Genomic DNA, 26,207 nt, shown 5'->3' on the forward strand with positions numbered 1-26,207 from the left:
AGTTATGGGGTTGGACCTTGAAATCTACATCATTTTGAAACACCTCAGTGACTCTTCTGATATGGTGGTTCATGGACCATACCTAACCTAAAGGATTAACCACACCTTTGTGTTCTTGTATTTATTTCACTCTTTCTAATCTGCCTATCGGTCACCTTAATCCATAAAAAAATAATAAATGCTACAACATGCATAAGACGTTGGATGTTATAATCTATTTTTTAAAAGAAAGAATTCTGCTTTAAATGTGAATGGACAAATCTATCCATAAGAAAACAAAGAACATAGAAATTGCTGCAATATAAGTTAGAATCTATGACTTCTTAAAATCCCTTTTTATAGCTCATGATGACTGTGGAGGTACAGAGGAGAAAAAAAGAACCAACATTTTAAGTAAGTATCAGCAACATCCACAATTCATCAAAAACAGCTTCACTGTAATAATCTCTTTTATAAAACACCTGGGTTTCAAAAAGCTTTTAGAGCTGGGTGCTGGTGGCTCACATTGGAAACCCTGGCAGGAAGTTCATATATGGGGGTTGCAGTTCAATGTCAGCCCAGGCAATAAAGTCTGTGAAACTTCTCTCCAATTAACCAGCAAAACACTGGGAGTGGGGAAGTGCCTGAAGTAGTCGAGTGCCAGCTTTAAATGAAAAAGCTACGGCTGGGAAAATGGCTCAGTGGTGGAGTGCTTGCCTTGCATGTATGAGGCCCTGGTTCAATTCTTCAGCACCACATAAGCAGAAAAAGCTGGAAGTGGCGCTGTGGCTCAAAGTGGTAGAGCGCTAGCCTTGAGCTGAGGAGCTGAGGGACAACGCCCAGACCCAGAGTTCAGGCCCCACAACCGGCAAAAAGAAAAAAAAAAGAAAAGGAAAAAGCTTAGGGACAGCACCCAAACCCCGAATTCAAGCCCCAGTACCAGGAAGAAAAGTAAGTTTAAATACTATTTATTAGCACAGAGACACCTTGGAAGTGATTATATTTGACCTAATCATTGTAATATTTTTACCTTTTACTAGTAAATGCTAAAGAAAGGTACAAAACAGTGTATGGAAAAATCACACAAGGCCACACAGATATGATATAAATATAAGCCTGAAAGAGTGTTAAACACAAGATTTTGACAATCAAATGTTTTATAATGTGGCCAAAATTCCAAAAGAGAAATTCATAAGTGAAAGCCAAGAGATCAGCAAATAAATGAGTAAGTCTTGTAACACAACTATAAATTTAACTAAAGGCAAATTTAACTAAATCCAAAACAGCAAATGAAAGTGAGTAAGAGTTCAGCAGATGTCTGTGTGGGAGGAAAGGAAAATATGGTTGAAAAACAAACTCTCCTATGAATTTTCTACACTATCTTCACACGTATGACCAGGTAAAACTATTGTGTGTGCAGTAGAACTAGCGTTATGATACAAATCAGAAGAAAGATTATTCCAAAGTCAGTACAGAGTTCAAGAAAATATAAATGTTTCATTTCGATATACCTTATCAAAAAGAAATATAATCAACTGTTTACATTATAATTATTCCTCTAATCACCTACAATCTTTGACTAACAAATTTTTTGTGCCATTCCTTAGGGCCTGGGTGTTCACCTTTAGTTGTTTGCTTGTTGTTGATTTTGTTGTTGTTGTTTCCTCAAGGCTAGTACTCTACCAGTTGAATCATAGCTCTACTTCTGATTTTTCAGTAGTTAATTGGAGATAAGAGTCCCATAAACTTTTCTAACTAGTCTGGATTTGAACTCTGATCCTCAGATCTGGGATTCCCGGGCAGCTAGATTTATAGGCATGAGTCAACTTGACCACATTTCTTTAAAATGTACCTATTGCAATGTAGGTGCAATTTAATATAGATAATGAATACAAATGTTTAAATATTTCCTATTTTTATTATAAATATGTGTTCTATAATTGATACCTTTAAAAGTAATGTTTACCAATGCAGTAAGGGTACATGCAGTTTTTTGTATGCCAGTAATAGGACTTGAACTCAGGGCCTTACACTTTCACTTGACTTTTTCCGCTCAATGCTGGCATTCTACCAGTTGAGCCACACCTCCAACTCTGCCTTTTTGATGGTTGACTCGAGATAAGAATCTCATAGACTGTCTTCCTTGGCTGGCTTCAAACTGCAATCCTCCGATTTCAGCCTCCTGAGTAGCTAGGATTACAGACATAAGCAACAGTGCCAGGCAGCTACCAGTACCTGGTGAGTCCAATTCCTTTAGAATGGAAGTTTACAATGAAAATTTCTGAGTTCTCAAATTCTTTAAATGATTTTATTTTTCTTCCTAGCTCTATCATCTTTGCATAGCATCTGGCATATCAGAAGACATGTCACTTGTATCTGGAAAATGTCCACAATTAGATTTTCTACCTTTGGTGATACTCTAATCATTAATTCATTCATCTCTTCTACTCCCATTTGCTAAAACATCTATTAGATAGGTGAAAGGCACTTTGTCAGACATGTCAAAGAGAATAGAGCACGGAACAGGAAAATCCTCCTAAAGCAGTCCTTGGTCAGTAGTTTGTACACTCATGGACTCAAACTTGAGTCCTAAATATTGATGAAGCTCTTGATAATCTGATCCCTCACTATCTATCCAAACTTCTTGGACTCCACAATGTCCAGTTAGGTCCCAGCAATGAAGGGGCTGTACAACGCTTTTCTGTTCTGACATCACTGCTGAGCCCAGACAAAGGCTGGGACCTACCCGTCATGAGTTCAAGACTTGACTTTGCAGCCACTGAGTTGTCATTATCGAGTGCTCCAAAACATCCTACATTTTCTCTCCAACCTATGACATAATGTGGACACCCCTGCTTTGTCCATCATTAGCATACGTTTCTTGAGACCACATTGCCTGGCTTATTCATCTTGGTAGGCCCTGTGCCTGGCTCATTAAACACTGTTAGTGAAATGCACAGGGTCCTTTCTTCTAAAAGGCAGCCCAGATTTTAATCTGCTTTCAAAATCAACTTTGAGCTTCTAGTTCTGCTCAGGCATCTGCCAGTCCTAATGGATGCTGGCTGTAGCACTAAGATTCAAATGGGTCCTGAAACCATACGTTATTCCCTCATTTGTGTATTTCAGGGGAAAGAAGGATGGGGTAGAGAATCCTGGGGATGGAGATGTGATTAGCCTCAGTAGCAAGGACAGATTGGTAGGCTCATAGCAGTGACAATCTATTTAATTAGCCTGCACGAATGCATGTCCAACTGTTAACAAATGGCATGCCTCTTCTGCCAATCACTGGCTGAATTTCAGTGACAATGAGCACTGAACTCTACAATGGTCCTTGCATTCCATAGCATCCCATAAAGATGCACTTCATCATTCATGGCACACTTCATCTTACTATGTGTTATACTTAATTGATTACATGTCCATAAGTCCTGTTTCTAAAACTAGACTACACTCCTCGGAAACAGAAGCCATAGCTTAACTTCCACATCTCTATCTTTAAATAACTCACCCAAAAGTTACATAACCACACTCTGGATCATTTCATATTCTTTGACTGCTTTAGAAGAGTCATTTTCATTGTACTCTCAGTGCTTTTTAGAGTTAATAGCAAAACTAACTCCACAATGAAAATCTTCTGTTTTATATAACTGCTTCAGAAGATAATGCTCACCTCGCCATCTGAGGCTGCTTATTTCTATCTCATTTCTGTGCCCTATTCTTGAGTATTCCAAATGGAAGAAAGATGTAACTCTTGACCCATGGATATGCTTCAGAAAGAAAGAAATCTCTCTGGCAAACAATCCTGGTCCATTTTTAGTGAATAGTACCAATCTTACAGTATTATCTTTGCTTGCCTAAGTCAAAAAAATAAAATAATAAAAAAACACAACTTGCTGTTTAGTAACCACAATCCAGTGCTCTAATAGATATTAAAAGTCCATTTTGAGTCTGATTATTTCTCACTTCTATAGTTGAAAGAAATAGAGTCAGAGACAGATGGAGACAGAGAAATGATTCCAGAGCCTACAGGAAGTCCTGTCATTTCCTGGACTAGAATCTTGGAGGCTTCCGACTATATTTTGAGTGAAAATTAAATTCTACTACTAAGGTGAACGACATGTAGAAAAAAAAAAACATTTAAACACCTGCCAAAAATGGCCCATGCAGCCCTCCATAGCTCACTGGTATCCTATCTCTTCTTTGCTTACTTAGTTCAGCCATATTTCCCACCTTTCTCTCCATTAACCATACCAGCACTTTCCTGTCCCAGCTTGACAGCCTGTTTGTTCTCCCCCATTTGTGTTTGAGGTTTGTCTCCCTGCACCCCAGGAGAGTTGTCTTATTGTCACTCTGTGGCAAGCACCTGTAATCATACCGACTCAATAAACAGTTGTTGATTGACTTACTCAGCCTAGCAGAAAAATGTGAAATTGTTTTTATAATAACACCAGGATTCACTGCTCACCTATTAATGAAACAAGAAAATCTATACAATAATGCAATGATAACATCAAGAATTGTGAATTACCTATTAGAATTGGGGGAAATTAGTAAGATGAATGAAGCAAGAAACTAAATATCTCTGAGAGTTAACTGATAGAAAAAGAAACATAGTAATTTGAAAACCAGCCAGGATAGATCATTAAAGTAGTGTCTGTGATGAAGCATCACATTTATGGCTTTTCTCTTGGGAAAAAAAAAAGCAAATTAATTTGATAGGATAAAGAAACTGCAATGAGAAGAAAACCCCATGATCCTGACATAAGAAAAATATAGAGTGCGCTTTGACCAATATGCAAATTCAGAAATCATGTCACAACAGAAATACAAGCCAAAAGAAAGAAATGTAATAAAGATATCTTTGTGATGCTCTTCTAAACTGTACCTTACCAGAGCAGGGTAAAAATTCCATCTCTCTGGAGCCTGCAAGGCCTTGATGACATATACTGCTTTTTTCAGACATGAAATTAAAATGCTTATACCAAGCCACTGCCAATGGCTCACACCTGTAATCCAAGCTACTTGGTAGTTTGAGATCTAAGGATTGTTGTTTCAAATTCAGCCTGGGTAGAAAAGTCCATGAGATTCTTATTTCCAATTAACTACCCAAAGAGCCAGAAGTAGAACTATGGTTCTAGTTGTAGAGCACCAGCTTTGAAAGATAAAGCTCACGAACAGTGCCCAGGCTCTGAGCTCAAGCCCTAGTACTAGAACAAAAATAACTATAAAATAAAATACACATATCAGCCATCCTCACAAATGAACATAGAATTGTATCCGAAAATTGATGCAGGTTTCCCCTCTGTGATTAACTGGAAATTGCAGAAGCGTTATCAGGACTTATTCCTAATGAAAATTTAAAAGCAACTAAATTTGGTTCTTAACTCTCCTGTCCTGAATGTTTCTTCTTTCTAGGAACTGTCAATTGTGATCATGTAAGACTCTTGAGTGCTTTAAGGATTAATGTAAGAGGCTGCCACGTGGACATCATGACATATGCTCATGAATGGTGTGTTTTCATTTAGGAAGATAGACATTTCCTCAGTAGATGTGGAGTAGGATCTTGAGGGCAGGATGGGAGGGGGACTCAGGATTTCTCTACTGACTGTGAAGTCTGATGGATGCGGGTAAGGCTATCCCAAAGGCTAGCTCAGAGTCCACTATAGCACAGCAAGGGCACCTGGCCTGGAGGTTTGCCTATTCTTTCTCTGATACTAGTTCTCATTGTACTGGCAGAGTGAAAAACAACACTTATAATCAAATCTGGAACTGTATTTCCACATTGCTTGGAAAATCATTTGAATAATGAAGACTCAGGAATGCATTGTCTCAATAGAATTTTCCAGGATTGGCTAGTGTTAAAGTTTTAGATCTTTATAAAATTAATAACTGGAATGATACCTTCTTTTCATTTTTATCTAGAAAAAATAGTAACTGAAGACACAATTTAGTAACTGAAAAATTTAGCAATTGAAATTTCTGTAATTCTTGGAGTATAGCCAGGTCCGTTTGTTTCCAATCTATCAATTGTCTTTGTTTTTTGGCTCGTAACAGTAGACATGAATAGCTATAACAGAGCCCATGTGTTCCTGTAAGTCTAGAACATTCACTCTGTCTTTTTATGGATAAAATTTTGTGAACTTTGCTCTGGATTAATGATTAATGTGTGCATATATGACAAAAATAATACACTGCTTTCCAAGTTACCTAATTTCTGGAGTGCTTTTTTCACAACTATTGTTCTTCAATACTGTGATTCTTTTCCATCAGTCCACAGTTCTACTAATAGCTAGTTTCATATCTTTAATGGTTTTTTTGTGTAATTTCTGTGTTCAGTTGTATATAATGTATTTGGAAAATAATCTTATGTACCTTTGCATTTAATTCTTAAGGCAGCTCTCATTTCTTTTCATAAAATTACCTTTTTCTTAGTAATTTTTGAAAGGCAAACAAAATGGAGTTACACTGGTACACCTTAAAAACACTGAAGCACATACAAGGTCCTGAGTTTTATCTCCAGCTTGCAACAAATAGAACAAACAAAAACTTTCAGGAATGATTTAACTAACTTGTCAAAGAATGGTCTAAAATCTAAGTTACTTTAAAAAAAAAAATCATCAACGTAGGAACTGCCTTCTAAACAAGATAGATAAATTAGAAAATATACTTCTATATTGCCACAGGCAAAAAGCAGGACTGCTCCTTGCTCACCTTTTCTGTCCCTTCAATTCCATAGCATTGGAAGTGACAGCTGTGACAAACCCTCACAAGACCTCCTGGTGGATGTGGATAATTTAAACTCTGATCCAGAAAGAGAAACACACTGCTCTTGGCTCTGAACCTGCCCTGTGCATTTTTTAAGCAGGTGGCTTCCATTTCCCCAGAGGGACGACCTTCCTTCCCACCTTTCAGTATCTTTAGCCTGGCTCATAGCCTCCGACTTCAGTGTGATCTATTCACGCTGTCAGCCCTGAACATTGCTCTAAGCTACTTTTACTGACAAAACTATACACGAGTTGCAGTTGCACTACTGTCTGACACTTGTAATGATGAAATTCATCCAGCTCAGAGTAAAAGCCAAAGAGGGGAAAGTCATTATTTCATATACATCTCAGTCTCTTCTCACTCCCGCAGACAAACGCAAGTCCAGGAAAATACCAAATCCTTAGCTTTCCTTCCTCCAAAATCCTCCATATATTTGTTTCCTAGTTTCACTCAGAAATAAACAATTTGCAATAAGGTCAAGTTCCAGCATCTAAGAGATCAAAGAAAAACTTTATTCTCCAGCAAATTTGAAAGTCAAAAATATCCCAGAATGACATTCCTAGGCAAAAGTATTTTTAAAGTCACAATAACCTTGTTTGTTTTTTCACTGATTTTTAACAAACACATCCTACAGATGAATGATTAAAATCAGAGAATCAACTTAAACATTTGATTGCCCGACTTTTAAGTGTTTTCCAAACCATTCTCATAGCCAGAATGGTAATTTCAAGACTTTCTCACTGAAGTGAATCAAATATTAAAAGTGAAACGTTTGTTCGAGGAGACAACTGAGATTCTAAGTTAACATATGCTTCCAAAATGCTCTTTGATGTGGTGAAAGATGAAATGTATGCAGAAAAATATGTACACACACAAATATATATATATACACATACATGCAGGGGAAAAGGAGCAGTCTGGATGTAAGACTTTCTTGTAATACTTTTGAAAGTTACTCTGAGATATAAGGATGAAGAGGATCAACGTCAGAGAAAACTCCAAGTGAAAGGGAACGTGCGTCACTGCTCAGAGAAAAACTAAGAAGAAACCAACATTTTAAAGAAAACAGAGAGCTGCATGTGGCAGGAGGGGGAACAGCAGGAGGCCACTGCACCCCAGGCCGGTCAGGTGGTTTGATCACATTGGCCTTCTTCCATGAGCTTCCTTCCAGGAAGTGGAGAGATTTGACCAATGAGAGCCACTGTTGGTTCTGAGTCCACCATCCTTCCTGCTTCCGTGTTTCTGGCCTAAAACTTACCTGTACCCCAGGTTCTGTGGCGTCCTCGCTGTGATAGCCATAGTAGTCTGGAGTTTTATCCAGTTCCTGCATGTTTCCTTGAGCTCTAACACTTTTATCCGCATGGCAAGATGAGCAGAGGGCTGCATTTCCCATCTCAGCTTTTACAGATCCTGGTGTGCTTGGGCCCGGCCTTGCCCTCTGCACTTAGTCCTGGGTTCCCAGAGGTGACACTCACATGGACAATCCATCAAGAGGATCCTGGGCCCCTCTGCTCGGTGCCCCCTCACCAGTCCTCTCCACGTGCTGGCCGGTGTCACAGAGAACTCAAAACCCCAGCAACTGCGGTGCTGCATTCAGTGACCATTTCCAGTTCAGGCACTGCCAGTCTATTTTTACACCTACCAGGCCAGCTATGCATGTCAATGGAGCGAGGGGGGGTGAGCAGACAGGGAGTAGGGGAGGGGTTGGTGGTGTTTTGTTTTTCACCATGCAAGCAGGCTGCCTCACACATGGACTTCAGTTCCCGCTGTGTTAGAATGTCTCCACATATGAGAATGTTTGCATTACTCAATAAATTCCTTTGAGTCCTTTGACTTTTTTCCCCCCCTCTCTGCCTCTCTACTTGTACTGAATACTAAATCTGTTCATCATCTTGCTGTATTAGCAAAAATTTATTTGGTCATTGCTTTACCCAGTGGGTTAAATACACAACCTTTTTTTTTTTTTTCATTATCATTTACAGTAAACAATGAGCCATCCTTTTAACATTTAACGGTCACTGGAAGGTTATCAATCAGACTGGTTCAACTGAACCTTAGAGTGGAGTTTTAGGTTTTCTAAGGAAATGATACCCAATTTCTCATTATGCATCACTGTACTCCTTACACAGAAACCATTTTGATTCATTTATATCTTTATAAGTTTTTAATATGTGAAGATATTGTCTGTAACTTTATTTAAATATAATGAAGCCAGGTGCTGGTGGCTCATGCTTGTAATCCTAGCTACTATGGAAGTTGAGATGCGAGAATCACCGCTCAAAGCCAGCCCAGGCAGGAAATTCCATAAGACTCATATCTCCAATTAACCACCAGAAAACTAAAAGGGGAGCTGTGGCTCAAAGTGGTAGAGCCTTAGCCTTGAACAAAAGAGCTCATAGACAGAGCCCAGGCCCTGAGTTCAAGACCTACAATCAGAGAAAGAAAAGAAAGAAAGAAGAAAAAAGGAAGGAAGGGAGGGAGGGAGGGAGGGAGAGGGAGGGAAGAAAGGAAAGAAAGAAGAAGAAAATAAAATGAGAAAAGACTCTGATTTGTCCAACTAGGTGGGCTTTAATTGCAGTCCTCAATTCTCAGCCTCCTGAATAGCTAGGAAAGTATATATGTATTACATATATATGCATAATTGTCTAATCTAGGATTAACACACAACATACATATACCTATACGCATATATGTGTGGTATGTGTGTGTGTGTACACATACATATGTATATTCATTCCAGATTAGACAAATGTCCCTAGGGACTGAGAATTCTGCTTTGCTTTAACAGCATGACTTGTTCCTTGGCATCTTTCTGTCTCATTAATATGTTAGCTATTCTTCCACCAGGCCTTTGCTTTTGCTTTTTCTTCAGCCAAGCATGTGTTCCCCTCCCCCACCAGTTTGTGTCACGGTCATATTCCCTCTCCAAGATCATCTTACAATTCACTTTTCCCTGAAAGTTTTCATCACACCTACTTTAGTCCTTTATTTTTATTATTTTATTCCAGTATCTTTTTCAATAAGGTTGAGATTATTACCAACTCTTATTCTGTGTGTGTGTGTGTGTGTGTGTGTGTGTGTGTGTACTGGTATTGGGGCTTGAATTCAGGACCTTGCAATGTTACACAGCTTTTTCTCTCAAAGCTGATGATATATCTCCTGACCCACACCTCCACTTCTGTCTTTTTGTGGGCTAAATAAGAGTCTCATAGACTTTTATGCTCAGACTGGCTTTGAACCACAGTCCTTAGATCTCTGCCTTTTCAGTAGCTAGGAATGCAGTCATGAGCCACCAGTGCCCAGCCTTTTTATATGATAGTCCTGTTATCTTTTATGAGCCATTCATATGCATCGATATGTATCAGTGGTAAATGTTTGTGATGTAAAAGAATAATATGCAGACAGAAAAAAATACATATTATCAATATTTAACTGGACTAAGCTTTTGTCAACTTTTCACTTATAAGTGATCAATCCTGAAGATATCCATAACTGTGAAAACAGAATTTCCAATGAATAACTTTCTATTTGTCATCACTACCAACTTTGCTAAAAGCACTGATAACTTCCTAATTAAAAACGGAAGTACGAGGGATCTGCAGTAGTGGCCACTACTTCAGAAATGAAAGCATTCCTACTTTTCTGTCTCCTAGTGGGGAACCAACAGTTAAGAATCAGATGAGTTTGTCACAAAAGCTTGGGCGATGTTATTATATACATAACTTTGTGTCAGGTCAAAATCCACGTGAAAACAATGGTATGCAGCACTCATGTCCTAAAAATATGCCTGATGGTTGGGATTTCTGGCTCATCTGACAAGGGATATGCTTTCCGACAGGCTAGAACAATGTCACCATTGTTCTAGAAAGAAATGCTTCAAAGGCAATAGGGCGAATTACTCAGAAAGCAAATATTTGCATGTTACAGTAGGATCTGTGAGCCAGATACACGACTTAGAAAGTGAAATTCAAAGTCCCTGTGATGTGATATATTGGCAGTATTGTTTTAAATTTCTACATATCTTACTTACTGCTGTTATTCCAGCAGTAGGATTGTTTCAAATCCACCACTAGAGGAAAGCAATTCAGGCTAAGAACAAAAGCTGGCTTCTCAGTTGTCTTCTTTAGACCGTTACTGCTCAGGTGCCTAAAATCAGCCAAGCTGAAAAACTGCCAATGCTACTTTAAATTTCACTTTGTAAGTACAAATCGGTGATCACAGAATTACCAAGAAATTAATACCTCCGAGGAATAACTGTCTTGACTCTAAAAGTTAACCTAAAAAGTTACAGCAAGGTTATTTTTTTTCCTCTTCTCTTTCTTTTTCCAGTACTTGGACTTGAACTCATGACCTAGGCACTGTCCTCAGCTTTCTTCACTCAAGTCTGCTGCCCTATCACTTGAACCACACCTCCCCTGTTTTTCTTTTCTAGTTAATTGGAGATCAGAGTCTCATAGACTTTTTCTCTGCCTGGCTAGCTTTGAACCTCTATCCTCAGACGTTAGCCTTCAGAATAGCTAGAATTACAGGCATGAGCCACTGGTGCTTGCTAGAGCAAAGCTCTTCAAGTGGGGTTTTGCGAAGATCTCTTAAAGCATGACTAATCCAGGATTCAGCTCTACCACTAAATTATCTCTGTGAACTTGTACGATGCTGAGCAAATCAGGGCTTCTTCAATTTTGAGATAAAAGAGTTAGATTAGATGTTTGCCAGATCCCTTCCTGCCTGAAGTTTTTGTCTTCTAAGACAGAAAACCTGTTCACATTTAAACATCTACTCAACATGCAGTGGGTGTTGACGCTGGCCATGTATTTAGACCATGTGAATAAGAGAAAAAAAAAGCAGAAGAATGCTGACTCTGTTGTGTCACACTCTCTAGTTCTACGGGACTCTGGGCCAGTTCAGTTGTTTCCCTCACGAGGAGGATGAAAGAACAATGTGGAAGAGGCCAGCATCTGTGTGGTACCCGGAAGCTCATGCCCACAGTGAGGACCCTTTTGCTCTGCCCCATCCTTTCCTAAATCTGAGCCTCACGGATAACCTGGAGACATTCTGGAAACCATACTCTACATACTTTCTACATCTCACCATTTGAAAGTAACTTCTACATGTGAAATAGTCTTACTCTCTACACAGCTGGCTTTGCCAGACAGCTTTATAGGACTTGGTAAGACAAATCTTTGTAAATCTACTCTGTAAGCTAACAGGGGTCTTATTCTTCCTTGAAGGTTCTGATTGGCTCATTTGTAAAGAGTAAATGCTATCATCCTTAGAATACTGAAACCAAATAGATTGTATGCAAGTCTCTGTTGTTTGTTTGTCTGGGTTCCAGTACTGGGGCTTGAACTCGGGACCTGATGACTATCGTAACTTAGCTTTTTAGCTCAAGAGAGACACTTTACCACAGCTCCACTTCTGGCTTTTGATGATTAATTAGACATAAGGGTCTGTCAGACTTTTCTACCTGAGCTGGCTTCCAACGTCGATCCTCAGATCTCAGCCTTGGGTAGCCAGGATTCCAGGCATGAGCTACCCATAGCCAGCTTGTAAGTCTTTTAAGGGGCAAAATAGAGTGAAACCCACTGAGAATCATAGAATTTGATGTTTTATCTTTCTCCTCCAAGTTATAAGGATATAGTATCATTCAAATAAAATACTAATATAGTTCTAGTAATGATATTCACCTCATCTAAGCTATCATGTAAAAAATGACAGTCTTCACATGAGACTGGTTAACTTTTCATAATTTATCATTAATGGAAAAGTTTTATTCCACTTTTCTTTAAAAAAATCTGCTTAGGTTATAATCTCACTATATATTAATTACAATGAAAGCATAGTTCTAGACTGACTTGTTTTATTCAAGTGCCCTTAACTGATTAAACTGATTTTGTGTACAAAATTCTCAATACCACATAATCACATAAAACTGAGGACAAGTTCTTCTAACTTTAAGGATCACTGACCTATGAAAATAAAACTAGAACAGTTTGTGCATTAACCCACATCGCATGCTATTTTCTCCCACGTTGGTGCCTGTTCAATATAGTTTACTTGGCTAAAAGTTAAATACATAATGACTTTCCCCAATTGGATCTGTTATGTAATTGATCGACTGAGGGAAAAATGCATAATTTATTGATCTAGACTGCAGTCCCTACACTAACATGTGGCTTAACTTTTCTAATTGAGGCCAGAGTAAATGACTTTTTACTGTTTATACTCTACACAAATTAATCAAAGAGAATATTGTCAAGCAATTCATGGGCCCACAAATATCAATTAACCAATCTAATCTTATATTCCTTGCAGCTATTTTTTTTTCACTCCACATTGCTGCCTCTTGACTTCTGGAATATCAAGAACACATTCTTTAATAGACAAGCACTAAGAACTTGTGAAGTTTTCTGAAGATTGCTGGACACAACGCCCAGCACAAAGTAAATGCTCAATAAATGTCAGGGACTAACATTAAGGAGACTATGAGTCTAGAAATGTTGTTGTCCCAAGCCAATAGGCCATATGTCTAATTCTATTTTCTATCCTATTGAACCAAATTCTGAAATACAACATGTGTGAAATAATTTAGCCACTATACACTTTATACTAAAAACAACATATAAATATAATACTTGAAAGTAATTAGCTGCTAGAACAGGGGCTCCTCATGAGGTTTTCATGAAGGAAGGAACACGTGGTTAAAATCCCAGGGCAAAAAGGTGTTCTGTTACAGCTTGGCTTTACAAGTTATGCGTTTGAAACCTAAGCCAGTTTCTCAGTTAAATACTGCTTGTAAGTTTCTACATCTGGACTGAAACAACTCACCAATCTGAAAGTCTTCAGTAAAGGTGAGTTTAAAATGCATATACCACACAGCCTCTGTGGAAATCAGTGTGGTGCTTCCTCGAAAGACTAAAAATAGATCTTTCTTATGACCAAATCATGGCACTATTAGGGCATAAATCTGAAGAAGAATAAATCAGTATACTGAAAAGACACCTGCATAGCCATGTTTATCACAGCACTGTTGACAAGAGCCAACCAATAGAATCCACTGAAATGCCCAACCACAGATGAATGGATAAAGATATGAAATACACACACACACACACACACACACAGCCATAAAGAAAACTAAAATTATGTTATTTGCAAGAAAATGGATACAATTAGAGCACATCATACGGAAGGAAATCAAATATTATATGTTTTCACTCATACATAGGAGCTAAACCTAAGACACACACATTCATGGTCATATGCAGATATACACATATCCATATACATAGGTAGTAATATGATCAAATACAGAACATGACTCAAACTAAGTGACTACTCTGGAGAAGAAGAGGAGAGGAGAAAGGAAAAAGAAAGAGGGTGAAGAACTTTGTAATACCTTGCAAGTATATAGTAGAGCCGTGAAGAGAAACTCAATGAAATCTGTTGATCAGAGGATAGGGAGGGAGAAAAACAGACCTAGACTGTCCACGGGTGGAACTTCGTGGGAGGACGTTGGGCTGGCAGGGGAGGTAGAGTTTGAATACTATTGAAATCCATTCTTTGCAACTATTAAAATGGAACAAGGAGGCTGGGAAGGTGGCTCAGTGGTAGAGTGCTTGCCTTGCATGCATGAGGCCCTGGGTTCAAATCCTCAGCACCAACAGAAAAAGCCAGAAGTGGCACTGTGGCTCAAGTGGTAAAGCACTACCTTTGAGCAAAAGCAGCTCAGAGATAGCACCCAGGCTCTGAGTTCAAGCCCCAGGACCAGAAAAAAAATTGTTTAAAGAATAGAACGAGGAAATCTGTTGGGAATGTTTTGAGACTTTGAGGGGGGAGAGGAGGTAAGAAAGGAATATGATAGAGGTGGAGAGGCTGATTCAAATAGTCTTAACACTATAACTATAACTATAACATTAGTTATTTTATAACTAATATAATCCAATAAAACGAATGAACACCACACAGACATAACTGTTGATCAGTAAGTGAGAAATGTTTGGTCCCCAAAGAACAAGTCTTTGACAAATTGACTGTTCAATAGAGACCAGGAACAAAGCTGACTAGGCATGGCCTTTATGCTGCAGGCCACAGTTGTTCTAGATGTATCTATTGAAAAGGATTCTCACCTTCCACTGTAAACACAGTGCTTGCACATCTAGACAAGATGAATGACAGCCCTGCATACTCAAAAGCTATAGTAATAGTAATAATATATAATAATATATTAGTATAATAATATAATAATATCCCAAATAATATCTTACTACTAGAATATAGGAAGCCCCGCCACTGAGCTCCAGTGAATTAAAATTACCCACAACTAAAATTAGCAAATAAAAACCAAGTTTTTTCTTTCCTATGCCATTCATTTCCCACATCACTTAGTACCTGGGCAAGGTTTACCTTTAAAGGTTGATACACACGTATACCATTTGTACATTCACACTGGAGATGCTAAGAACTAATTTTTCATAAGCTTTTTGCCTATGACACAAAATATAGGTCTTTTACATGTTTTGGTACATTTGGCATTTGCAAAAATATTTTTTAACTATAAAACAGAGCTCAATCTTCATGAAATTATAACTCAAATATTCTAATCTTTGGCCTCCAAGTATTTTAAGACAATAGCTTCTCAACCACAGCAACAATAGTAACACACCCACAAAGTAAAATGAAACAAGAAACATAGCCATTTGAGATATATCACTGTTTAGCCACCAGAAATTGGTCAGTCAGGAACTGCTTTAAGTTCACGCCAGGCACCGATAGCTCACACTTGTAATCCTAGCTACTTGGGAGGCTAAGATCTAAGGATCATGGTTTGAAGCCAGCCCAGACAGGTAAGGCAGGATAATTCATGAGACTCGTATCTCCAATTAACCACCAAAAACCTGGAAGTGGAGCTGTGGTTCAACTGGTAGGGAGCCAACCTTGAGTGAACAAAAAACAAGTGAGAGTACAAGAGTTCCAATTCCAGCACTAACACACACACACACACACACACAGACACACATACACAGAGAATTAATTCAAGTCCAAGGCAAGTATCTAATGATCTCAAACTGGATGAGATGTAAGTATTTGCCTTAGAACTAGCAATTAAAGCCTACTTTATTAAGAGGATCGTAGCTGATTTTCCTGTACTATGTTAAAATGTTGAATCAAGTAGGATTATCCAGCTGTGTTGCCTTTTACTTCAGTGAGTGATGGTAAAATATGCTATCTTTTATTTCAAACTACACCATGAGCGTGTGTTTAATCAAGAAAGATTGAACTATAATGAGGGAATGGTAGATGAACTACATTCAGTTTATTTCAAACCCCATGAAAAGAAGAGTGCCAAAATGAATCTGAAATCCATTGTTCAACTGTTAATTCACTTGGTTCCATCTTAAAGAATATATAAAAGAAATGTATTTCATGTATCTTGAAGTATAAAGACTTGTTATAATACTTCATATATTATTCATGTTAAAATAAATATCCTGACTGTATATCATTTGTTCTCCCAGGAGAACTGTTTTTAAGATCTCAATTATGTTCTATTTTTGGAAATAGAATCACTGTAGGAAATCAAACATTCTATGATTCTAAAACAATTATTAGTATTAGAAAATCAAGATTGTTATTTAATTCTTCTAAAGATATGTTGTTGTCTTCTGTCCTCTGAGCTAAAATGTCTATATATTTCTAGAAAACCATTTTAAACTTTGTATTCACAACTGCTTAATAATTAACTACAATAAACAGACTCTTAAGCTAATGCTTGTATATTTTAATCTTCACATTCAGAAGTTTATAAATTATGGAATGAGATCAGTATTCAATTTCCCTTCTCTACAGAAAGATGGAAGGAAAGAAGGTAGGAAGAGAGGGAGGGAGGAAGGAAGGAGAGAAAGAGGGATAAAAAAAAGGGAGGAAGAAAGTTAGGAAAGGAAGGAGGAAGAACAGTAAGAAAAATTGATCTATCTCTAAAAATTAAGAATTTGTCTTTTAAGAACAGTAAAGAATATTCTAAGAAAAAATACTTTATTTTCTACAATGTTTTCAAGTTGGAATTTAAACATGTTCCATGCTTTCCCAGATCAATACAAATTCTCTCTCCTAAGCATTTTCTCCACAACACTGCTTCTGGCCGTTTTCTCTAGCTGGGTAAGCATGGGTCCTGTATACATCTTTGCTGCCTACGCTGAAAACCTTGATGTTTTTCACATTCTGTTTCCCATATGCCAGGACTGAAGAATCTACTATTTCCATCCCTTTGTTACTGTTTTAGGCCAGTAATCCACCTCCTGACAGAAGGACTGTAACTATCAGCTAAGCAGTTTCCTATGGTAGTTTTGCTGTTTCAATCCATTCTTCACACAGTTGCCAAGAGATCATTCTAAAGCTCAGACCTGATCTGGGCACTCCTTATAATCTTCATATAAAAGACAAACTTATTCATGTGCTCTGATCTGATCTTTTCCCCCATTGGCTTTCCTAACCTTATTTTTGCCTTTTCTCTCTTGCAATTTCTTCTGCATTTTTATTAATAACTAATTCTCCATTTGGACTGTCTCTTTCTCATTATTTGCAGGACTCATCTTTGGAGCCGTGTGTGTGTGTGTGTGTGTGTGTGTGTGTGTGTGTGTGTGTGTGTGTGTGTGTATGCCAGTACTGGGGCTTGAACTTAGAGCCTGGGCACTATTACGGAACTTCTTAAGTTCAAGTCTGGTACACCAACAGCCACAACTTCACTTTTGACTTTTTGGTGATTAATTGGAGTCTCACACACTTTCTGCCCAGGCTGGCTTTGAACTATGATCTCAGATCTCAGTTTCTTGAGAGTCTAGGACAGATGTGAGCCACCAGTGCCTGGCTGGATATTATATTAAGTCTGTCCATATACTCCTCAAAGTATTTCTGTCTAGCAGGCACACATAGATGATAATTAAATAAATGAACAATAAAAAATCTTTCCTCACACATTGAAAATATGATTGGTTACTGCAAACATTTATTTCAGTTCTCCCATAAATACTTATTCAGTCGCTACATGCCAGACCCAAACATCGTTTAAATAAAAAAGGCAAACATGAAATATTATTGATGCACACACAAAAATGCTTTGATGAATCTCTGAGAATGGTAATCTTCAGTAATTTATCCATTATATTAAATGTGTCTTTGTTTTGCTCTCATTACTATTCTGTCGGTTCTTGTCTGGTTATTTTGCCAGATGCTTGATTTTGTTATGAAATGGTGCAGTCACTGAACCTATTGATAATCTTGAATATGTGAAGAGGATGAAAAGAAGAAAAATGTAAATAACTAAAGAGAACTAGGAAGCAAAACTAAAAGATATTTTATAGGTAGAATAAGACTACTGATCATACGACGGATACTGCAGGATTTCCACAAATATGGCTAGGAAAAAATGGAGAATAATCACTGCTAGTGCTGAAAATATAGTGTTTCTTCTCTACATGTTCAAATGGATCACACAATCAGGGTACAGGAACATATTTGTACATATAGAAATACACACAATGCTCAGACTTTGGCCATCAAAGATCTTATGATGTATTAGGGATAGCAGAAACTCCTTTGCATTCCATTCTTTCTACTTGTACAGATGTTCTGTGATCCTTCGTTGTTGTCTGTCCATTAGGCCAGAAGTAACTCTCTACTGTTATCTCTAATCCTGATCACCTCTACATGGCCACTAAGTGTTCCAGTAGTCCCTGACACGCATTTCCTCGCCATCCTTTTCCTTACCTACCTTTATTTCTAACAAACAAATCTTTACATATATGTTACCTATCTCTATTTCTTCCATACAAATGTCAAACTGTTAGGGATAACCACCATTAACAATATAACAAAGGGTGAATGCCAGTGGCTCATGCCTGTAAGCCTAGCTATGCAAGAGGCTGAGATCTGAGGATCACAGTTCAAAGCGAGCCAGGGCAGGAAAGTCCTTGAGACTCTTGCCTCCAACTAACTACCAGAAAACTGGAAGCAGCACTGTGGCCCACAGTAGTAGAACACTATCCTTGAGCAAAAAAGCTCCAGGATGGTGCTCAGGCTTTGAGTTCAAGCCTTATGACTGACCAAACATACACACACACACACACACACACACACACACACACACACACACACACACACACACACACACACACACACACACCAAAGGCAAAAACACAAATGTGTCTAATAGTACTCATGCAAAGGAAATACATTTCTCTTGACTTTCATAGTCAACACTTACTTAAAGCACTCTTTCCTTTCTGCTATTAGACATGAGCAAATCAAACTGTCTCTACTTTCAGTAACCACATACTCTGAACCAATTAGTGTCATAAAAATTCAGTGTTATCGCCTTTGAATATGATGATTTTAACATTTGAAATTAGAACCCACAACTTATAAACCCGCACATATATGCAAGGGATAAGAGAGAGAAGAAAAGAGAGACCACTTCATAGCCTTGTCTAGCTTCCGTCTCAATCTTTCTGAGGTGGTCTTCCAGAGTACTAAGATTTTAAGGGTGCACTGCCACACCTGGCCCTCTTTTTGCTTGTTTGTTTATTTCTGCTGTACTGGAGATTAAACCTACAGCTTCATACTCTACTACCTGAGCTACCCTGGCACTCTGCCTGTACTTGGATAATTCATTTTTCATCAGATTTTGCGAAATGTTACTCAACACCTACATTATGTTCTACTGCTTAAGATAGATGTCATGGCAACACAATTTTATCCTAAATTCTTTCCTAAAAAAGGAATCATCAATAAGGATGATCTATTCATCCTTAAATATTGACATTTTAAAATGCCAATTTCACTGAGATATTCTATTTTAATAACATTCCATTTTAGCTGACCAAGAGATGAAATGTCAAGAACTATCCTTGGTATGGTGTTTCCTTCTTATCCAGGAACCTGATATTGCTCAGTTTATTATTATACCACATTTTGATACAGAAAGATCGATCTTTCTATGGCATAAAATAGTGTATTGCTCACTGACCTCATTGCTCAGCAGGGCAGATGTGGCATTCTGAGACCTTCCTGATTTCCATATTTATCATCAGTACCTTCCTTTTTTAGTTTGTTTTATTTGATCTTTGGCTTTTCTCTGGTTACAAAAAAAAAAGTTCAAGCAAAAAACAAGCACACAAAAACTCTAACTTTCAAGAAGATTTAGTTGCTTTCAGACCAGGTGTAGTTTGATATGGTTACTTAGTTTATGTAACTAACATTTTACACATTAGTCTTAGGGGAGCTAAGTACCTCTTCAACTCCTACCAGGAACTTCTGAAGAAGGATTTAGACATTGGCTGTGAAGCTAACTGTGGGCCATGGTGATACTGGATGATTCCAGCACCAGATCATTCTGACCATTCTGTCCTTTGTCCTATGGTTTCTGTTACTGGAGATCATGCATTATTGCATGGTACACTGTCACCTTTAAGAGATTCCCCTTTATTGTGATTTGCACTGCTCCTTGAAATGATACAACTGTTTTAAGTATTTTAGTGATACATGTTCTCTATGATGTGATATCTCATTATAAGATCAATTGGAGATTCATCATCTAGAGTTATTTCTTTTTTATTGAAACTTCACCTTTCCATGTAACAAAATAATGAGGGTCATCTCTTCATTGTGTTGCTTGGAAGATTCAATCAACTATGACAATCACAAGTCCTGAGGACAGTCCCTGGTGCATAACATAGCTCAGCTATGCTGAGATTAGCTCTGATCATTTGCCCACCACCTTGCTATCTTTTCTCTCTTTGAGTGAGATGTGTATTATTTGTCCTATCATTTTAAAAGTACTTCAAAATAAGATATTGTGCTGCCAAAGAGATTAATATTAACATACTTTATCTGTCTGCCACTTATTTATTTGCTATAAGATGTGAGAGGAAATTATTCATCCCAAGCCTTATTTACCTCCCCCCCCAACAAAAAAAACAAAAGAGGTCCAAAAATACCTTGCCTCACTGTGAAAATTATACAATAGAATAAACAATTGCCAAGAGCCATGTATATAATCTAGACACCCTTAGATCTCAGTTCCTCTTTCCTAGGTCCCTGATAAGTCCTGTCTGCTGCCTGTACTCATGTCTAATTTCAGAATCAAAAGATCGCCCTCTCTCAGGCTTCCAGCTCACCGATGACTCAGAGTGAAGGCACCTTCAGAAAATCCAGTTCCTCCTGCTCCACTCTTACTCACCAACCATTTAGCAACTAGTGTTTGTGCCTTCACCTTCATCTAGGAACAACCAACAATTAAGTTGCCTACATCATACAACTGTGCTTTCTACTTTGTGTTGTCCCTGATAAGGATTAAACTCTGTTTCTAAATTTATTCTGTGTCACCAAAACTTTGATGCCACTTTCTGGCTAGAAAGTGTGGATAATACTATGCAGAGGTGTTTCACCAGTACACTCTTCTTTCTCAGTATTAAAGTTTATTATTATTATTATTATTACCATCATCATAATCATCATTGCCAGTCCTGGGACTTGAACTCTGGAGCCTGGGCACTGTCCCTGGGCTTCTTTTCCTCAAGGCTAGCACTCTATGGCTTGAGCCACAGCTCCATTTCTGGCTTTTTCTTTATTGGAGATAAGTGTCGGATGGAATATTTTGCCCGGGTTGGCTTTGAACCATGATCCTTAGATCTTAGCCTCCTGAGTAGTTAAGATTACAGGCATGAGCTGCCAGTGCCCAGCTGGTATGGAAGTTTTACCTCACAATCAATACGAATGTGTAATGATTGGCCAAGAATAGATGGCAAATCCTTTCTTGCTTGATTCCTACATAATGATGACTGCTGGAATCCCACACTGCTGTACTCCCTAACTATCCTATGATGACCAAACTCCATGCCTTTCCCTACCCTCCTCCTACTCTACTGTGATAACTGATACTCTGGGTCCTGACATTAATATTTCTGTGTGTCACTATCCAGACATGCGGATTATCTGGGCGTGGGCCAATTACTGAAGTCTAGATTTCGTTCCTCGTGAGACATATCCATGTTCCAATGGCTCAATAGAAGCTTCATCTCTGACACCTAAGGTTTCTCTCATTTGACAACTGGGAAAGAACATGCCCATCATTGCAATGTAAAGGGGACACAAGGAGCTAAAACTGTGGAACTGATTCAGGCCTTAGAGATAATCCCCACGTCACTGGTTAATCTCCAACTCCAGCAGAGATGAAGCTACAAAGCAGAACACCAGAGGCAGACCTGTGTTGCCAGACACAGTATACTGTCACTTAATGGAAAAAAACCCTGACTGACGTTCCTGCACACTAAATTATGGAAGTTTCCAATGAAGCAGTTTTTCTCTATGTGAAACCACATGCATTTTCATACAAGATTAAAAACCCACCTGGAAGGATACTAAAATGAATTGTATAGACAAAAAGCTCATAGCTTCAAAGGCTTTTTTTTTCTTTCCTTTTTCTCTTTCCTCTTTGAGCTCAATTATCATTTCATGCCCTAGAGCAGATAGGTCAAGAATTTGACCAGAGTAATAAAGGTGACTAGAAAAATATCTTTTTGTTAAAAAAGATATTTTATATATAATTTTATGTATATATAATTATAGAATGTGTTTATGGGAACTCCTAGCACAGGACTAGCTCACTGTGTTTTTCTTTGGGAGTTGCACATCCGTAGAAAAATATGCTTAACATTTAAAAGGAAAAGTATCTGACTTCAGACTATAAAGCCTTGTGCAACTTGATTCAAGGTCTATTTTTGTTTGTTTATTTGTATTTGTGTGTGCTGATACTGGGGCTTGAACTCAGGGCCTGGGTGATGTTCCTTAACTTTTTTTTTTGCTCTAGGCTGGCACTCTACTATTTCCTCTTTTTTTTTTTTTGGCAGTTAATTTGATATGAGAGTCTCATAGACTTTCCTGCCCAGGCTGGCTTTGAACCGCGATCCTCAGATCTCAGCCTCCTGAGTAACTAAGATTATGGGAGAGAGCCACCAGCACCCAGTCTACAATATTATCTTTCTGTTTTAGATGTGTTTAAATACTGTCTTTCCCTTCCTTTGTTTCCTTCCTGGGTCTTTAATTCTGCAGTTTTATTATAGTGGCGACTTCAAATGTACTTAGTGAAATGATCATGTTAGTAAGATTTAGCCATAAAATGGATCCTTTTAATAAACATGTGAAACTAAAGCAAAATTTTATAAGTTAAAAAATATTGACATTGATAGAATTGTTCCACAGCATGATTCCATACTATAACATTTCATAAATAGGAAAGGTAAGAGTAAGAAGCAAAGTTAATGTGAAAGGAAAGCATTGCAAATAAGGTTGCTAACCTAACACAGAAGACGTCACATGTTCCCAAGGTGAATTTTATGTCCTACAGGAAGATCACTTGTATTGAAAACAGTAGGCTTAAAAACTTACAAGATTATTGGTTATTTGTTTTAGTTTTGAACATTAGTGTGACTTTAAAGGGAAAACACAAACCACGCACCAGTGGCAATACTTGTAATCTTAGCTAATAAGGAGGCTGAGAGCTGAGGATTACGGTTTGTAGCCAGCTCACCAGGAAAGTCCATGAGACTCTTAATCTATAATTAATCACAGAAAAAGCCAGAAGTGGAGTAGCTCAAAGTGGTAGAGCGCTAGCCTTGACCAAAAAAGCTTAGGGACAGCGCCCAAGCCTTGAGTTCAAGCCTCACAACCAACAATAAATAAATAAGTGAATAAATAAATGTATTATAAATAAGTAAATAAAATAAAAAATAAAGTGCAGACATTAACTGCAGTCACATTCATTAAGACTGGTGGTGTAAAGGAAGTCAAAAATATTCACCTAGAGAAAAGTTTGTTCCATTTTTCAAAATGCCTTCACTTTCTTCTTAATCGATCAAATTGAGACTAGATGTTTACAAAATCTTAAAAGCTCTGGTCCTGTTTCCTTAAGACACAGCTGTTTTGGTTTGGTGCAGACCACAGATTGTCTAAGAAAAGCACTCACTCATTGTCACTTGGTATGTGGAGATGGCAAGGCTCAATTACAGAGCAACAGTCTTAAGAGAAAAAGCAAGAGAGAGCATTGTCTTGAATTCAAACTCCAGTACTGAGAGAGACAGAGACAAAGAGACAAAGACAGAGAGACAGAGACAGAGAATGAGAGGAGAAAGAGAGAGAGAGAAAGAATAGGCTTGGTATGGAAGACTAACCAATGACAAATTTAAATCTAGAATACAAAGCGAGTCACTGGATGTCTAGAGTCAGTAGGAGGATCTGATGTATCTTAGGTATTTATGGAATAAGGAGAAAGTCAGTGCTGAGAATGTGCAGAGCAAGCTGATCAAACCCCAGGCTGTTGGGCAATGGGCTGCTTTAGGCTGGCACACTAAGACTTCAAAGCACACAGGCCTAGGGAAATTGCTGCATTGGTCCTATCTGTAAAGAGCACATGTGCAACTTTAACATAGCTACTGTCACAGTCTGGTGAGTGCTGAAATCCTATAGTAGCTGCTTACAAATGTATGTTCAACTTAGATTGTCATTATACATTTAATAACTGAGAACTAGTTTCCAAAAGGAACAAATGTTGCCTATCCAAATATTTAAAGACCTTCAGAAACAAAAAGTCTGAGTAAAATTCACAATCACAATAACCTGATTACAAATCAAGTTTTACCAGGGACCAGTAGTTCATGACTGTAATCCTAGCTACTAAGAAGGTTGAAATCTGAGAACTTTGGTCCAAAGCCAGCCTAGGTAAACAAATCGGAGAGACATTTATCTCCAGTTAACCACCAAAAACCTGAAAATAGAAGTGTGGCTCCAATGGTAGAGTGCCCTACTTGAGATAAAGACCTAAGGGACAATGCCCAGGCTCTGAGTTCAAGCCCCAGGGCTAGCACCAAAAAAAATGAGTTTTAAAGACTACTAAAGATTGCTCAATTGTTACCTAAGCTCATATACTACTTCCTATAGAAAACACAAGCCAGAAGGCTCCTGTGTGAAGGCAAATAATCTTGATTTAAAAGGAATGTATCTTAATGATCAAGCTTCCTTCACTAGTAAAATATTTCTCATATTGATTTGCTACAAATACTTCTGTGTTTCAATGCTACTTTCTAGTATGAGAGCCAAAAGTTCTGAAATACTGACTCCTGTTAAGTGATTTTACATTATATACAAAGCCCCATATATGATTCAATGCAGTATTTATAGTACAGAAATCAGCATTTTCTGTCCTCTGCTTTCTTCCTATGAATTGTAACTTGTGCTTTCACAGATGGCTTTTTTTCCCCTCTCCCACAGCCAGGCTTTGATTCCTCTTCCTCAGAGACTACACTGAATGCACACGGTTAGCGGCTGACCACCCTGAACTAAAGCTCATTTCCCAAGTGACCTCCATCCTTAGAGAAGCCACCCCTTTCCGGGTAACATGGTCCCCTTTCACTCCATTGCTTTCAGCCATCTGAGGATGTGATATGGTTCAATTAATCATTCTGGCCAGGTTGGAAATTGGAGTCATAAGAAGGAAGATTGAACTATCTCCCCTAGAAGAACTCAGGTGTGTTCTTAATTATGCCAGTTGTACAGATGGAGGGTTTGTGCTTTGGCAGAGTTTTCTTTGAGTCTGTGCTGTAGGTACTTGTCACCCTAACGGCCCACAAATTCAGCTGGCAGCTGCTATGGCTGCCACCGAACCTTTGTAAAATGATTAACAGAACTACAGTGGTGTTTCTAAGACCTCAGACTGTCAGTGTACACCTTAACTAGGAGACAGTAGGGGATCACAGCAAACTTCTTCCTTCCAGTGACTTCAATCAACATGTAGAATAGAAAAGAACAACCGTGCAGCTTGGTCCAATGACTTCATTTTCCATGGAAAGCTGTCTTAATAGCTTACAGAGCATTTCAAAGACCACAACAGGAACTATTTCCTTCCAATTGCCTGTTCACATCCATTAAGGAAAGTCTACGCCATGTAAACAAAAGTAAGCCATCTCATAATTTAATGGCTCCAATGATATTTTGTTCTTCTTTTCCTTTTTTTCTTCTTTCGTGTGTGTAGGTGCAAGTTGATATCACCCAGAGTGGTTTGTTGAGCCCCTCTGTGATGGACATTGTGCCTATATATTATATGAAGGGGAAAAAAGAAACTTTCCACCAAAATTATCTTATTTGTAATCATGAAAGTAAGCAAAGACAATTAAAAATGGCACCAAGTCATGAAAGAACAGAATAATTTGACCAGAATGTCAGTCTTCATTACTATATAGCTGTATGAACTCAGAACAGGTCAATGTTTACCCCAGGACACAGCTGATGGATAGATTTAAGCACAGATTTCCTGGCTTTGACTTTATTGGACTTTATTTGTATTGAGTCACTATGTAAAAATATTGCTTATAAAGGCACTAAACAACTCTCTCATATGCTATCTGCTCTTTCAGATC

The 26,207-nt window shown here is 38.1% G+C and overlaps 1 protein-coding gene across 6 annotated transcripts in view; it reads right to left on the reverse strand.

The window, feature by feature from the left end:
• Ank2 (ankyrin 2) overlaps positions 1-26,207 on the reverse strand; it is a 238,274-nt gene that overhangs the window by 199,477 nt on the left and 12,590 nt on the right. For 2 of the 6 annotated variants that reach the window (XM_042697569.1, XM_042697570.1), the window contains exon 1: positions 8,003-8,137. The exons of the other annotated variants lie outside the window; for them this stretch is intronic. In XM_042697569.1, coding sequence (XP_042553503.1) covers positions 8,003-8,137 — 135 coding nt within the window. Of the gene's footprint in view, positions 1-8,002; positions 8,138-26,207 lie in introns of those variants that run through there. 6 annotated transcript variants of the gene reach the window in all.

Source organism: Dipodomys spectabilis, unplaced genomic scaffold, assembly GCF_019054845.1.
Source record: "Dipodomys spectabilis isolate Male_0828 unplaced genomic scaffold, ASM1905484v1 ptg000225l, whole genome shotgun sequence".
In the NCBI taxonomy this organism is placed as follows: Eukaryota; Metazoa; Chordata; class Mammalia; order Rodentia; family Heteromyidae; genus Dipodomys; species Dipodomys spectabilis.